This window comes from Lepidochelys kempii, chromosome 4 (assembly GCF_965140285.1).
Source record: "Lepidochelys kempii isolate rLepKem1 chromosome 4, rLepKem1.hap1, whole genome shotgun sequence".
Taxonomy (NCBI): domain Eukaryota; kingdom Metazoa; phylum Chordata; order Testudines; family Cheloniidae; genus Lepidochelys; species Lepidochelys kempii.
The window spans coordinates 50,235,559-50,252,718 of NC_136383.1; the positions used below are offsets into that span (position 1 = coordinate 50,235,559).

Below are 17,160 nucleotides of genomic sequence, written 5' to 3' on the forward strand. Positions count from 1 at the left end.
CAAGTCAGAGCGCTTTAAAGCGCTAGTGTAAACAGGCTCCGAGCACTGGGAGCCGTGCTCAGAGCTAATCCCCTCATGGAGATGGATTACCAGGAGTGCTGGGAGACGTCTCTCCCAGTGTTCGCGTGGGACCACACTTACACTTCAAAGCGCTGCTGCAGGAGCTCTCCCGCGACAGTGCTTTGACGTTTCCAGTGTAGCCATGCCCTTAGACAGGGCAGCGCTGCTTTTAACATGGATTGGCAGCGCTGCTTTTAACATGGATTAGCAGCTCAAATTCAGCCTAAGGCTGCTGTTTAGGCTTCAGCTCGAGTTGCTAACCAGAGTTTAAAAATGTGACCATGTCTTCACTGCTGTTGTAACCCAAGTTAAGACCGCACTTTTCTTTTGCAGAGAAGATAGACCTTAAGGCTCCAGTGTCATTGCTGCTCACAGCTTTTCAAGTGGCAGTAGAATGAAGACAGACCATTGTCCTGTCAGTTTTTACTACTCCTCTTAGTACCATTATGGGCAGTAGTGGAAACTGACAAGAATCAGTGGCTCTTTGAGAAGGCAATGAACATCAATGGAGGCAGGCACTTGAGCCATTTGGGGAGGAAAACCCAAGAACAGAAGTTTGGGAAGAGGTAGATTAGCGGAGACCCTCCCACTACCATCATCATAGTAGCCAACAAACCACAAGTTTGAGGGGTATAAATGGTGCGAGTATTGAAACTGTTACTGCTTGCTTCAAGCAGCCAGAGAGAGTCAGGTTATGTCAGGTTAACACTGCAGTTAAATACCTGGGGCTGGCCCATGTTATCTGACTCTGGTTTGGTCTATGTGGCTGTTTAATTGTGTAGATACTCGGGCTTTGGGACCCTGCAATGGGGGCATAGAGTTACAGCTACTGGTAGTGTGATCATTAGTGAACATGGAAGAACTTGTTCACTGACTGAAATTTCTAGGCAATAAACTGAGTTCTTAAGTGGGGACAGCTATTGAGTGTCCTGTCCAAGGGATTGAATGCATGCACAATAGGAAGATTGCTGGTACTTTGTGGCAGAAAATGACCTACAGCTGTATCTTTCTTTGAAGCAAAGATATATGAAATGCATCATTGTCTTAGCAGCTCATGCCATGTCTTCGACACTATGATTCACACTCAGATATTAGTCCTTTGCTTGATTTGTATCTTTATGCTTTAGTAGAGAACATACATACATGGCCATTTAAATTAAAACTCAATTTTGAGAGAAAATAAACATATGTTGGATGGGTAAGTTAGGGCCAGAAAAGTCCATTTGCCTACTTTCCTCTGGTGAGAGGGAAGAGGGAGAATTAGTGAAAGTAGCTTTTGCAGATTATTTTAAAAAAAAAAAAAGTTTATAGGCTTTACAGGTGTGAAGATAAACTTTCCATATTAATACCAAGTGTAAAGCAGTACACTGTTGTCTTATATCTGTAGACACGTGACTTTAGTGCTATTGCTGCTGCTCAGAGCTTTCCGAAGTTGTATCAGAGTGATCGCTGACAAGACCTGTCAGTTTTCATTGTGGTTGTTTATAACCTTGTGGGTACATAGTGAAACTGATGAGAACAAGTCAAGTTTTATTCTGTAGCAGTTTCTTTGGGAAGCTCTGAGCAGCAGGTGAAGGCACTAGAGATATTACATAGAGAGGAGGAACTTAAATTGGCAGCTCCGAGAAGGATAGAGTAATAGAAATGACCCCGTTGCATCAGCCAGAGTAGGGTTGGGCATTTGAGCAGTCAAAAATAATTGGTCAATTGCAAACATTGGTTAAATGTGAAAAATGGTCAAATATTTTAAAGCACTAATTTGTTAGACAATAACAACTATAACGAAAGGAGTAAGACTTTATGGTCTCCAGTAGGCTTAGCCTTAGATTCTTATGCCTAATTACAAAAAAACAAGTTTTGTAACTGTATTATTTTAACTCAGAAAAATGCAAAACATAATTAAATGAAGTTCTAAAAAATGAAACTGTTCAGTCTTGAATAATTGTCACATTCTTTCATTATTGCTATGTTTGCTTTTCTTTTGTAACAGAAATAAAACAAACGTAGCAACTATAAAGGAAGTCATTTTTAAATGTTGTTCTGTGCAGGCAGTAGTAGTATACAGAAGTATTAAAAGAATTTCTGCTGTTGCAGCTAGACTGCAAGTTGGGCATGACCCTTTCCACCATGATCGAGAAAGTTGTTTTCATTCAACTGCTGGGATTGCACTCTGGTTGTTTTACAACTGAATGGGATGCTTCTTGCTTTATAATTTGCTACTTCCATCAGACATGTTGGTTTGTGTGCATGTCCTTTAACACTTGCAACAGCCACTATGAGGTCACCAGATGAATCAAATTAATCATCAGAAAGGTCTTGGCCCTAGTAGTGTGGATCAAGAAGATAGGCAGCATTATGGGCAGGACTGATCGCCTGATTTTTTTTCTGTGATATTTTGTTTGTCTTTTTCCCATCAGCTTTTGTATGTGTACTGTGTTCAGTATTCTCACAAATGTTTTTCATGTTCAAGAATCATCCTTGGCATCAGACAATATAGAACTATAATTTTCTGTATTCTGAATGGACTGAGCTCCGAGTCCAAATAGTGAAATGAATTTTGGATATGCATCCAAAAGACTGCATCATCAAGAACATGAGTGACGATTACTTGAGGGTAGCACCCAGCCACCCCTTTGTGAAGAGTCTGCTTGCGTATTGGAAGATCTTTGAGGCATTTAATAGAAGGAGCCCCATTGAGTATGCAAGACTTACTCAGTGTGGATGAAATTGAGTGCTTTACTAAATGATGCAGAGAATGGCTGCTGGTACTTTATTTTTGAAAAACTTGACAGTGCTTTTTCACTTTTCTCATATGTGATGAGAAAGTTGTCAAATCTTGAACATCACCAATGAAATGCTGTCTCCTCAGAGCAGCGTGCTCATAACACAGAAGATGTGGATACTCATTTATCAGCAAAGACTAAGCTGCTTTCACATTAGTCATGTTCTCAGTCACAACTGAAATACCCTTCTGTGTGGACCCAATTCATTTATTGTATTGTCAGCAATATTGGGCTGCGTGATTATGCTCAATTGTGCATTGGAATGAGTAAAACACTGGTTGTGGAGTTGTTACCATGAAGTTGATGATGTTCTCACTGTGAATATTGCTTCATCTATCAGATACTAGAGACACATAAGGAGCTTGAGGAATAGGAACACCAATTCTTTTTCACATCCACTTTTGGCATTCAGAAGACTTTCCTGAAAGCTGTTTCCTACTTCGTAAATTGGACACAACTTATGAAAAAAATCTAATATATAAGGATTTTTTTCTATATGAAATGGTTTATTGCTGGCATTAATACCTCTAGCGAGCATACGGTCAGGTTTGTTTTTCTGGTCCGAGGACACTATCAAAAAACCTTTTAATGCCAATTTGATGAACATATGAAGACTTTCCAGGAGTAAGGAATTTTTGATACTAAAAAAGATGGAGTAGCAAAATTCTTAATATGAAAAAATGGAATTCGCTTCACTTTCATTGTTATTTGTATCACTATCTTCATCAAAAGATGCCATGCTCTGTGATGCAGCTGCTGAGGACAAAGTAGAAGAAGAATGCACAGAAGAGAAATGTTGATGTAGACCAGTTTTATGTTTCTTGCTGTTTAACTGCAATAATTCTTCTTTGACAGTAGCTTTACATATATCACAAGAATTTAACAAGCACTTCTCCTTTCTATCTACATGTATCACATAATCAGAAGCACAGTAGTTGTGTTTAGCTTTAATTTTTTTCAAAGTTTGTGGAGTAAAAAATTTCCATACAAATAATTTTTGGCTTCCACTGACTCTGTGTATATTATGATGTCACTGTTAGCATTCCAGAAGTAGTGAGACATTAATATCTACATTTATGAAGTATCTTGTGGATTTCAGTCAACCGGTAACCGTGCAGTTCTATTTCTAATGGCTGCTATATCAGAAGATTCTAGGCACTCAATGTTTTTGGGCATGCTGCCCTCTCCCTCCCTCCCAGGAGCCTTACAGATTAGATGGAGGGGAAAGGTGGCAGGCAGTCCATCTTCTTGCAGCAAATGCAATGGACTAATAAGCAGCTGCAGGAAGAGAGGGTCTTTACAGAGATGTAATGTTACACCTCCTTCATTAGCCTAGAACTTTGCATATTATCAGCAAAGTATTGCTGGGGATACACGTGCGGTATGAAGGGGATTCTTGTTGAGGGGGAGGAGTGAGGGTTTTCTTACATGGGCATTTAATGTAGGTTATTGGGGGAGGGGAGTATTAGGGGGGTTTAATAGCTGTGTTACGTTTGTTTAAGGGAGAAGCTTAATCGCTGCACATCTTTGCGTAGAGGAAGGAGGTTTAGTGACTGAACGCCCCACTCCCTTTTCAGTTAATTTCTGTATGTTTGCCTAGTCACTTTAGATTGTAAACTCTTCAGGGCAGGGGCCATGTCTTACCTTGTTTAATGTGCTTTTTGTAAACTGCTGTGTGTGTTGATGGCATGGTATTCAAATAAATCTACACATACGTACAATGTTTGTTCTAGTATATTGCAGCCAATCAAGATGCTCAACTTTCAATTAGTTCACCTTTTTCCCAACAGGTGGCATTAGTATGTAGTATAGTAAGTGATCCAAACATTTAAGTAGGGCTTCTTAACAGATGGCACCATGATTCAGTCAAAAATGTAGGTCACTACCTACATGAGGGTATTCTTGCTGGAATACTTAACTATTTGACCATGCTCAAATAATAGTCAATTGACCAGTTTGCCAAGCCTAATCCAGAAAGTTGAAGGAAGGGCACATCTTCCTTCAGTCCCCTGTTGCAGCAACCAGGAGTCTGAGTGAGGTGTAAAGAAGCGGAGTCCCTCCATCTTATCCTGCTGGCAGCCAGGAGGCTCTGAATGGGAAGAGGTTGGGGAGAAACAGAGAGAAAGCTTCTTTAACCTTTTAACATCTGGAGGGTTGATTGTGGGTGGTGGTAGTCAGGATGTATTTATTGTCCATTTGTTAGATGAAAGGTGATTCAAAAGGGGTGTCCCTAAATCCTGCTTGAGAGTCTCTACCCATACAGGGATGTGAGTCCTTGCCCGTTCTCAACATGGGGGTGGAGGATTGGACTTCTTACTAGGATATTATAGGTTATAGATCTCACTCAGTCTGTTTTATATGGCTCAGTCTATCTAGTACACTTCATACTTCCAAAGCCCTGGAATAAATGTTTCATGAAAAAATAAATCAATAAAAATCAGGCTGAATAATTTAGTGTTTAGAGCAGGGAACAGTAGGCACTGTGAGTTTTGTTCCCATTTTTGCCACTGACTCAATGTGTGACTTTGGACAAGTCTGCCTCATCTTATATATAGTGGTGTCCCTTACAGTCTCATGAGCAGATACCTCAGTTATTTTCATGTATCAGATATCACCATATAATGGTAGGTAACTTAAAAAGTTAAATTTTATGTCCATAGCACTCATAGAAAGGGATATCTACTCATGGCTGTAAAACCCTTGGTGATTTATTGTTTGAAAAGCCCTGTATAAGTGCAAATAATTTAACGGATACCTGGGGAAGTTTCAACATTTCTGTGCCAGTTGATAGTTTATTTATTTTGTATAAGTTGCCTGCAAACTATGGGTTGGAGTCTGCGAACTAGAGTGCCCAGAACAGTGGGTTGGGGCCTGTTGGCAAACTTCAATGAAAGGACATTTTCCCATTTATTTAAATGGGGGGAAATACATCTCCCTTAATTTCTCCCCTACCCCCTTCCCCCATTCCAAATGGAGTGTGTACAGACAGACACAGGGATTGAGGAAGCTCTTCATAAAGACATGTTTTTAGGGTGGATGATACTTGTTTGTCTCTAAAATTCCTGAACACCATCTGCCTTTGAAATAAACAATTTTAAATAAAATCATTTCAGCGTGCATTTAAAAATATGCAGATAAACTTATTTATAAATATTTTTCCTATTCAAGGGTACTTTGCTATTTTTATTTAACTGGTTCACAGGGAAGATGGCAGTCTCCATGAAGTCAATGTATCTTTCCATTTTTATTAAAAACAGATTTAAAAAAATGATTTTACACATGCTAGTCAAGTTTCAGAATTACACAATCACTGAAGTTTTCCTTTTACAAAATGAAATAGATTGGAGAATGTGAACCAGGAAGTTCGGAGATATTTCATGTAGGAAATCCGTGTCAGACCAATTATCTTCCTTTGGCCTACCAACATCGGAGAAAACAGAAACAGCAGCCTAGAATTCTTAACTACCCTATCTATAATCAGTTTGTTCATTTCCCAAGAAAGCAAGCAACTACACCGGACCGTCGCTAGAACACGGGATTTGGGATCCATGCGCAGTACCACTTTAATGCAGGGACAGCGTTATAGCGGGGACCGCGTTAAAATTAATTGCAATTAAAGTATTTAAATTTGGGATCTATGACCGCGAGCGCGTTATATGCGAATTCACGTTATGTAGATGTACGTTCTAGCAAGGATCCGGTGTATTACTGCTGGGTCCTCAGTTTCAGCACCTCAGGTGTCAGTGTTTGAGTTAATTTGTAACAAGCTCTTAGGGTCTTACCAAAGCTCATTGAAGTCAGTGGGTGTCTTTCCTTTGACTTCAGTGGTCATAGGATCAGGTCCTTAGTTGTCTAAAAGAGAAAATTTGCTGTCATTCTTAACTTGTGTTATGCTGGCCATCATAATAATTTTAGAAGATGCTGAAAAAGTTTTATCTGGACATCTAAAACTTGTGTAGACATTTTCCTACTTCTCATGAGTATAATATGCATCTTTGTTGACTTGCCTTAAATGTCAAGATAAGACTTCTGTCAAAGCACATACAACTAAACTGCCAAGAGGTAAGATCCAGTGTTTCTAGCAGGCAAAGTAGTGTAACAGTTGTACTTAAAGCTGAACTGCAAAGCCAAAAATTTGTCCCCTTCTCTTTATGGTGTTATCTGTGTTACTATTGCAAGCTGCACTTTTAGGCGCCCCCGCGCGCCCGCCCACCCCCCCTTTAGTCCCTTTGATGACGGAATTAGAATGGTCAGTTTATTTGCTTTGTGTCATACATAAGCAAACTATTAGGTTTGGATTTTACAAAACTGCAGAGGAATGTTTAAATATTTCAAAATAAAAATCTGTTAATGCATTTAAAATTCGTATCATATTCTTTGTTCTAAACAAATCCTAAATTTCAAATCTAAACTAAATAACAAAACCCTTCAAACTTTTAGGTACGAAAGGGGAACATATATTAATCCTGACTTTTTTTTTTAAAGTGCTACTGAAAGCTATGTTCTCATCAAGATGACCACTTCAAAGAAAAAAAGGGAGAAACTGGAGAACATCTGCAGCTTTAGTAGATTTCAGTAGCATTTTCATCATGGTACTGTTAAAGGAAAACTCCAATGTAATAAGAGCAATTGCATCATGTAATTACAAAGAAGAAATCAAGTGTCTTGTATATAATAAAATAAAACACACACACAAAAATAACATCCTCTGTGTAGTGATCAGCTTTTGCTGTTAAAGTATTCTCTTATTTAATTAACTGCTGTCCAACATATTACCAATCATTGGTCTTTTCCTTCACACTTTCTTATTTCACAGTGCATCTTAAACAATGATCTCTTACGATCTATTTAAATAGCAGATTCGGGAAATCCAATTTGTTATCCTAGTTAGACATTTAGGTCATGTCTGTAGATACAGCGTTGCAGCAGCGCATATGGTGAAGATGCTCTATGCCGATGGGAGAGAGCTCTCCCATCGGCATAAAAAACCCACCTCCACAACATAGCACCGTGCACATGGATGCTTATGTCAGTGTAGCTTATGTCAATCAGGCAGTGGAATGTTCATACCCCTGAGTGACATAAGTTCTGCCGACATAGGCTATAGTGTAGACAAAGCCTTAAAAATATCTTGGATCCTCTCCTGCTGAATATGGCATTCTGAAACATATCTGGAAAGGTCACAGGTTCCATATCTGTGGGAGGCTATTATACTAAGCAGGAAAATTACCTTGCTCAGTTCTTTTTAAAAAAAAGAACAGTTCCACAGCTCAAAGCGGAGTAGTTTCACTTGGAGAGCTTATTTAAATAATTTTTATTTTGGAGAGTTTCCTGCTCCTGTTACAGAACCTCAAGGATTGCATTCAGGTAATTGTTTTTGTTGGAGTCATGAGGAAATATAGTATAAGCCCCAAAGGTGTGAAGACTTAAGCATATGTGTAACTTTGCACATGAGTATTCCCATGGGCTCTCTGCCCCAAACTACTCCACAACTTGAATCAGTGGGGCTATTCTCACTGTTTATATTGGTGAAACTATACCCAAGTGTTTCAGGTTGCTCGTGTACATGTGCCTAAGTCTTTGTGGATTCAGTGCTACTGTGATGAAAGTATTAAAAGAAGCAAAATGGATCTGGTGTTATCCCAGTATTCCAGAAAGGAGAAAACAATGTGTACAATTTAGTATTTGAGTCTTGCTAGTGTTTTCCCATTTGCTGAGAAAAAATCTGTTTCAAATATGTAGTTGACTGTAAACATCTTAGTAACAGTTTTAGAAAATTACATACCATACAAATAACATTTATTAGCTACATTCAAGTGAACCTAATTGGCAAGAACAAGATAATAGAAGGGAGAATCGGAAAGGAGGTGGAGAGAACAGGAAAGGATACCATATGCAATCCTCATGATACAGACTAACACCTTATTGCTGTAGAGTGTCTTTACTATATACTTCCAGGAATGAAGACCATATTTCTTCAAAGGAAGCCAAGCTCTGACTTACCAAGAGGAAAACTCTCAAGACTTACTAGGTCATTGAACTTGTACCAGACGCTAATAGGAAACTTCAGTTTTTCTGCTTTCCATTTCTTTGCAGTATGATTTTTTTGTGATTTGTGTGGGTTTGAGAAGTAGATAAGTCCCTCAGTTCTCTGTTATATCCAGGAATAAATAACAAAGGATCACATGATAAACTGAAGATCAAATTCAAATTAAACTAGATAAATATTGCCGGAAACCTTTATCTAATAACCACATAGCATATATCTGTGGCCTGGTCTACAACTACAAAGTTAAGTCAACATAAGTTGCTTTGCGTCAACCCTATTTGTGTATGTGTCTACGGACTACATTCAAATTTGTCTCCGGCCGACATAAGTGCCCCGTTACAGCAACACAGTAAAACCACCTCCCCCTACGGCATTGAGTCCCGGTCGACCTACTGAGTTTGATGTAGTGCGAGTGTAGACAGTGTGTGACCTGTGTTGATCCTAACAGTCTTCCAACAGCTGTCCCACAATGCCCTGTTCCCTGCTGCAGTAGCCACTTCAGTCACAATTCTGAACTCGACTGCCAGGGTCACAGACTGGAAGCCACCCCCACACCCTATTTAAAAACACCCTTTGAAGTGTCTTTTCCTGATTGCCCAGCATGATGAGCACACCTAATAACTCTCCTTTGAGTGTGCAACTGCCCAACCGACAGGGCCAGGAATCCCAGCAGGAAAAGGAGAGGGAAATGCACTAAGACATAATGGGGTTTCTGAGGCAGCAAACATAAATGCCACAGAGCCGATGCTGGTTGACATACAGGTCCAGCAATCCTGGACTCCCCACCCTTTGCAGTTGTTTGAGAATTGCCAGGTACCGGCTCCCTGCCTTCCCCAACATTCCATCTGGTCTCATGGGCCACCTATTTACCCCTACTATTCCACGCCAAGGGACAGCAAGGAAAACCACAGCTTCGCATATGCTGACCTATGAGAGCCATGGTTGGTGTATGTGTAGCCACAATTTTAATTACATTGCTATTTTTTTGCACATTATTTTTTCTGAACTGTTTTTACTACTCCAATACATTTCAATTTTTTTTCCAAATAAAATGTTCTTTATTAGTTCACAATACATAGTGCAGAATACATAGTGGTTCTCTAAGCACCCAGTACTTGAGCTCTTCTAATGGCCCACTTGTCTGCCTGTCCAAACTTGTCTGCCTGTCCAGACAGTCTCTCCACTTCTGCCCTCCACTCTGAGTGTAGATTTTCCCCTTTACCTCACAGTTACTATGCAAGACACAACAGGCAGTTCTAACCATTGGGATATTTTTCTCACTGAGATCCAATTTAGTGAGTGAACACCACTCGTGTACCTTTAATCTATCAAAAGCACATCAAACTGTCATTCTGCACCTGCTGAGTTGGTAGTTGAATCTTTCCTTGATGCTCTTCAAGGTGGCCTATGTATGACTACATGTGGGTACTTCTGGAGGGTAGGCACAATGGTTGAATTTAGTAGTAAAAGCTTTAATCTCTGTCCTGTAAGATCAGAGAGGGTGAACATGTGGCTTACCCAGAGGCTCATCCCTTATGTCATTGGACATCTGCAGTGGCATTTGGCAATCTAATTTAGAAACTCTTTACTTTCAGATTATAGAGATCTGAACCTTGCTGCTTTTCCCAATCTTTTCTGCCTACATGGCCAATAAAGATTACATTTCACATTATTAACTTCTGTGACAGAGGCTCATTGGTGACAACTGGCAGAAGGGTTCAGTTTTTTCCACAGGCTACTCCTCTCTCAGACCTGATAAACTCACTGGACCTAATACATCACTTTTATGGTATTTCTCAATGAAGGGTGAGGTCTGTACTGCACGTTTGTAACTTACCAGTACTCATAATCATTATGAGAAGTGTGTATGGATAATATTTAAGGATTAATATAACTATATTGAAAAATATTCCGTTATGGTCTTGGAGTAAAAGTTAGTCCCCAGGTAACCATTGTCTTGATGATGACCCATTCATGTGGGAGGGAGTTGTCACCACACCCTGGGTAGCCAATTATGTGACATGTTCGATTGCCCACCCTTACCCCATCCAAGAATAGTCACTGGAAAACTACCAAAGACAACTGCAAACAATCAAAACCACTTGAAGGTAAGGAGCATTGTAACAGACAAGTGCTCGCCCTGCCTGTGAATAAAGACAAAAAAACTTGATTCAGTATATGTGGGGGTGGAGAAAGACCCTCTGCATCCATTCACTGAGGAGAAAACTTGTTGAAAGGGGGTGTATTTCATGAAAGATTAGATCTGCAAGAGAATGAACTTTGGGATGGGGGGAGAAAACTACTTTATTTGATAGGAAAGTAACTTAATTGTAGGCCCTAGTTTGTATTGTATGAATTTATTTTATATTGTAACCATCTGTTTTCATCACACTTTCTTGTTTTTAGTGGAACCTCTATTCTTTTTCACTTAAATCTTTTTTATTATGAGTGCTCACAAGAGCTGTGTGTTACAGAGGAGTGGTGATTTAAGGTAAAACTGGTAAACTGGGCTACATTATTCCTGTGGGAGCAGAAGACCTGTCATTTCTATGAGCTGCCAGTGTCAGGGGCTGGTTATCACACGGGAATGCTTCAAGGGGGCTCAGGAACTGGGGTGCACCACTTGTTAACCTGCAAGGTGAAGTGAGGGCTGGCATAGCCTGGAGGAGGTAAGGAGCTAACCCGGAGCTGCCACAGGCAAGACTCACTCCTGCTGTAACAAGGTGACTCTCAGCTCTGGGTACCCCAAGAACCATCACAACCACCCTTCTCCCCATTTGTCCATCTAGAATATTTGTGTTATGCTATATCCCCTTGTGAAGAGGCATTATGCCAAAGTTGATTGAACACTTGTAAGGCATGTTTTTTTAATAAAAAAGGTAATCTGTTTTAAAGGAGTTGAATAGGTCTGATATGGCTTCCATAATGTAGAGTCTGAACGAATATCAGTTGTTATACAGGAACATTATCTTCAAATATGAATCACTTACATTGTGATAAGTATTTAGATAAACTACTTAGCCTGAGTATGGGTACAGTATGAAGATGTTTTTTAATTTTGATGAAGTGCCACTGATTCCTATTGTAAGGTTAATAAAATTGCCAAGGACATGAAATATTAGCTTTTACTGCTAGAAAAACTATATTGCTTAATGATAGGTAACAGAGTAGCAGCCGTGTTAGTCTGTATTCGCAAAAAGAAAAGGAGTACTTGTGGCACCTTAGAGACTAACGAATTTATTTGAGCATAAGCTTTCGTGAGCTACAGCTCACTTCATCTCTAAGGTGCCACAAGTACTCCTTTTCTATATTGCTTAAAGCAATAATATCCAATATGTTGGTACAAATGACTGATATTCTTAACATTACAATGGTATGTTAATGGACATAGCCCATTTTTTTTGAAGCCCAAAACTGTCCACACAGACATTTCAATATCTGAAATTATAGTGCTTTAGCTTTTTGTTTTAACATTGCATAACATTTGTGAATTAAATTACTGACTTTGTTGTTCTTCTACAGAGGTGTTATGAACATAAACAGTACAGAAATGGGCTGAAGTTTTGTAAACAGATCCTTTCTAACCCAAAGTTTGCAGAACATGGAGGTGAGGCTTCAGATGGCATATTTTAAAACTACCATAGCCTGCTTATCATATGCTTTAAGACAAGTAATACATATTTTAAGAGATTTTCCATAAAACTTCATAAGTCTTTCAGCATCTTTTTGTTCATCCTTTTGGATAAGTAATTTTAAGGGGAAACCGATGAAGTACAAAGTGTAACTTTTGGAAACCCTGCATCATAATGTGATACTTTATTGCTGATGTAACATTTTTAAAATCTGTCCTTAATCTTTTTATTTTTTCTCTGTCTCATATCTGAACAAGCAGTACAGTATTTGGGGAAGGGGTTGGGTCGAACAACACACACAAATTGCGGTTAGAATTATCTTCATCTTCCAGTGAGAGGGACACAGTTTGGAAGAGAAAAAAGGGTTTTTTGCCACCCAACTTTTTTTTTTCTTCTTCACTCTTTCGGTTGAACCTCTTTCAAGTACTCAAAGGAATTGCCTTTTTACCTGTTAAACTGGCATGACTGTCCTTTTCTGGAATCCACTTTAAATGACTCCCTTTTCTGTTAAAGAATGGACTATTTAAACAGACATGGCACTCCTTTCCAATAGAGAGAGACTATGTCTGCCTACCAGTGTATACAGGGAAAACCAATGTGCTCTAAAGTAGAATACTGGTTCCTTTTTTTAACTGATTGTTTGAGCCTCATCTGCTAACTGAATAAGCTATAATGTAATCTTTTGGACCTGAAAATAGAATAATTGGAATCTTTGTGCTACTAACTTTCCTGAGTCTAAAGTCTTATGTATGAATATTTATATGCATTAAGTTATTAGTTTATATCAGGGGTGGGGAACCTACGGGCCAGATTTGGGTCTCTGCTTCATTTCATCCAGCCCGTGGCAAGTCACTGCACTGTGGGCTGGAAGCCTCCTCTCCCCCCCGTACGTTAAAAGTCCGGTCGGCTCCCAGAAGCAACCGACATGTCCCTGTAGCCCCTAGAAGCAGAGGAGATAACGGAAGCTCTGCGCGCTTCCCCCAGTACTGGCTCCGCAGCTCTCTTTGGTCGGGAACCGTGGCCAATGGAGCTGTGGGGGTGGCGCCTGCAGACGCGGGCAGCATACACCATATATATACGCCAAGGGGACGGATATAGCAGCCCCTTTGGGGAGCAGCGCGGAGCCAGGGTAGGCAGAGAGCATTTACTAGATAAACCCCCAGCCCTGAGCCCGTCTCACACCCAAACTCCATTCCAAAGCCCACACCCCGAACCTCCTCCCAGCCCTGAGCCCCCTCCTGCACCCCAGAGCCCACCCCCATCCCAGAGCCCACTCGCTCAGCTGGAGCCCTCCCTCCCTCCCACATCCCAGCCCAGAGCCCCTTCCCACACCCTGAACCCCCTTTTCTGGTCCCACCTGGGAGCCTAGAGGAAGCCCCGAGTCTCCGCACCACCCCGTGGGGCTGTGGCGCCTGCAACTGATTTTTTTCTGTGGGTCAGTGTCCCCGATAGAAAAAAGGTTCCCCACCCCTGATTTATATAATGTCTCTTGTGTTTAATAAAATAATAGATTGGTGTCAATTGAATCCTAATGTTTTTTAGAAACTCTGGCAATGAAAGGACTAACGCTGAACTGTCTAGGGAAGAAAGAGGAAGCATATGAACTAGTGCGTAGAGGTTTACGGAATGATTTAAAGAGTCATGTCTGTATCCTTTTTGAATATACCTTCCATTTGTGAATGCAGAGAAGGCTGTTGTTAGAGTAACTGATTATTTTATAGAATGTGAACAAGAGCTAACATCTATCACTGTTCCAAAACTGAAAGTGTACAACTGGTACTTTTAATATGCATATACATATACAAGTACATTTTGTTTAAACTTTTCTTGAACAATTTCATACCTAAATTTTGTGTCAAAGCTATCCTTCAAAGCACAAGCAATTAAATACACATTCTTGCTTTTGTGGGAAGAATTATAGTTGTTGAATCAAAATCATGCTGTTCTTTTCCATTGTATTTGCAAGTGTAAACTTTTTCCTTCAGAATTGCTTGCTATGGCCCTGATTTAAGCATGTACTTGAGCATGTGCCTAACTTTAAGCACACGATTATCCTATTGATGTCAGTGGGACTAATGACATACTTGAAGCTTAAATACATACTTAAGTGTGTCCCTGAGTTGGGGCCTGTATTAGGCAAGTTAAAAAATGCAGGTAATACAAGTTGATAGTCCTGTCAAACAGTAGGAAAATGAATTGCGATAATGTCCGTCCATCTCTCTCCTTTCCACCCCACACCGTGTTCCTGTAATATCAATTGGTGAAAAGCTTTATATCATCAGTTTGAATGTTCTGGTGGTGTTACTGTCTGTTACAAAGCTGGATTGATTATTAATTATTATTTTATTTTATTTTACCTAGTAGGCACGCTCTTTGTGCCTTTCTGGATTGATTTTCTTCACCCTCAAATGCAGTAGTACCCTTAACAAAGTTTTCCAGGCTGGCATGTCTATGGTCTTCTCCAGAGGTCAGACAAGAAGTATGATGAAGCTATCAAATGTTACAGAAATGCACTGAAATGGGATAAAGACAATCTTCAAATCTTGAGAGATCTCTCTCTGCTACAGATTCAAATGAGGGATCTTGAGGGTTACAGGGTAAGTAGAGTATTTATGTTGTTGGTTTCCAGGGACACAGAGCAAAGGGTTAGTGCAATAATTAGTAACTTGCATACGGTTTCCTCGGGTTAAAGACCATAGGAATCAAAACATTAAACCCTTATATGCTTAACACTTAGACATTCATACTCAGATATGCAGAAGACTACTTTTTAATAACTTTCATATAAAGAAAATAATTTGCTAGGTTATCTTTCTATTAAAGTAGAATTGTTCACTGGTGGACACTTTGAGTGTTGTCTAGTCTATAAGTGTCCCAGGTGTTGATAGGGCTTTTACCACTTTCTTTTGAAGACTGTTCTGCTGCCTAACAAAGTTTACTATCAGGAAAACTGTCCTGATATTCAACCAAAGTGTTTTCCTTTCATAACTTTCTCCCATATACTCATATAAGCCTCTATCTATTCCTCTCATTCCTTGGTTTTAGATTTTCAGTTGTTCATAGACTGTTACCCTGTTTCTCCTGTTGATTATCCTGTAGCCAAACTGAACATATTTTAGTTTTCAACCTTCTGTTTTCCTTTTAAGCCAGTTTCTTCAGCCCCTGACTAAATGTGTTGCTGTTCTCTGAATTCATGTCAGTTTGTCAATAGTTTTCTGGTAAAATGTTGCTTAGAACTGAACATGCTATTCTAGGTACAGTCGCACTATGGTGTTTTGTTTCTGTGGACAAGGACTACAAGCACTGCTCTCACATCTCTGCAAATGCATCCCCAAATTGAATTGCCCTTTTTTGCTGTCCTGTTGCATTGTAAACTCATGTCTGATTTGCTGTAATTAAGAATTACTAGTTTTTTTATCTCCCCATGTGTGTTGAAGGTGGAATATTTTCCAGCAAACATATGTGCTCATATGTTTCAAGTTGAATCTCATATGCTGTTCATGTTTCTAATTTCTCCAAGTCCCTTTGTATTTAATCTGTCTTGACTGAAGCTCAAAACTCATCACAATTTTGAATCTGTGAATGTCATCATGCAGTTTTCTACTGCTAGGTCATTTAATATAAAGGTTAATTAAGAGTGGACATAATGCAGCTCCTCCCAATTTTATGCATTACTGTTTATTATTACTCTTAGCTGTTCTTCATGATCCCTTTCTGTTTATTGCTCATGCTTGTTACCCTCTATGTGTATAGTGACTTTTTAAAAATATTTTTAAATTACTTGCTGTTCCGGAAATCTGAGTCAAAAAAATTCATGACTCCCTGAAGAGTCATACAGCTAGGTTCAGAAACTAATTAAAGGCCATTTGTAGATGCAACTGTAATCACCATAAAGATGGATGCCATTTACACGCAAACACTTTTATGTTGAGTTGGGTAGAATCTCTGATTGAATACATACAGGCTCCTTGATAAATCTGAAGTGTCATTACAACAAGAACTTTTCCCTAGGTCCCAAACTGAAACATCCTGAATGATGCTTTTTATTTAGTAGTTTTAGGATAGAGAAGAACATGCCTTGATACCTACATTAATGTTAGCCTGGCTCATGAGGACCACTTAGTTGGAAATAGGACCTCTTTAGTACTGTTTTAGTTAAATGTTATCTTTTTTCACTTTATCAAAGTTCAAGCTTTTTAATTTGGCACAATTGCTATTTTTTCCTTTGTACTGTGTCAAGTAGTCTTACTAAAATATATTGAAATGTTAAAGCTACAGTATTTTATGGAGAACTTTAGCGTCCATGAGAACAGGAAAATTAGTAGTTATAACTGTGTTACAGGAAACCAGGTACCAGTTACTTCAGCTCCGACCTGCACAGCGAGCCTCGTGGATTGGTTATGCTATTGCTTATCATCTGCTGGAAGATTATGAAATGGCAGCAAAGATTTTAGAGGAATTTAGGAAGACTCAACAGGTATAAAAAAAGAAAACATGGAATTCTTCGTTTTGATTAGTTGTGAGCCAAAAAAAGTAATTGTCTTTCAAACACATAAACAATTTAATAACATTTAGATTTTTAAAACCAAATGAATTCAGTTTATCTTAAGTTTAAGTTTATGCTACAAGGGTGAAC

The 17,160-nt window shown here is 39.3% G+C and overlaps 1 protein-coding gene across 2 annotated transcripts in view; it reads left to right on the plus strand.

Annotated features, from left to right (window-relative positions):
* The window catches only part of NAA15 (N-alpha-acetyltransferase 15, NatA auxiliary subunit), a 62,283-nt gene that overhangs the window by 6,692 nt on the left and 38,431 nt on the right, over window positions 1-17,160 (plus strand). For both annotated transcript variants that reach the window (XM_073341162.2, XM_073341163.2), the window contains exons 2-5: window positions 12,415-12,499; window positions 14,067-14,171; window positions 14,964-15,121; window positions 16,867-17,001. In XM_073341162.2, the coding sequence (XP_073197263.1) occupies window positions 12,415-12,499; window positions 14,067-14,171; window positions 14,964-15,121; window positions 16,867-17,001 (483 nt within the window). The remainder of the gene's footprint in view (window positions 1-12,414; window positions 12,500-14,066; window positions 14,172-14,963; window positions 15,122-16,866; window positions 17,002-17,160) is intronic.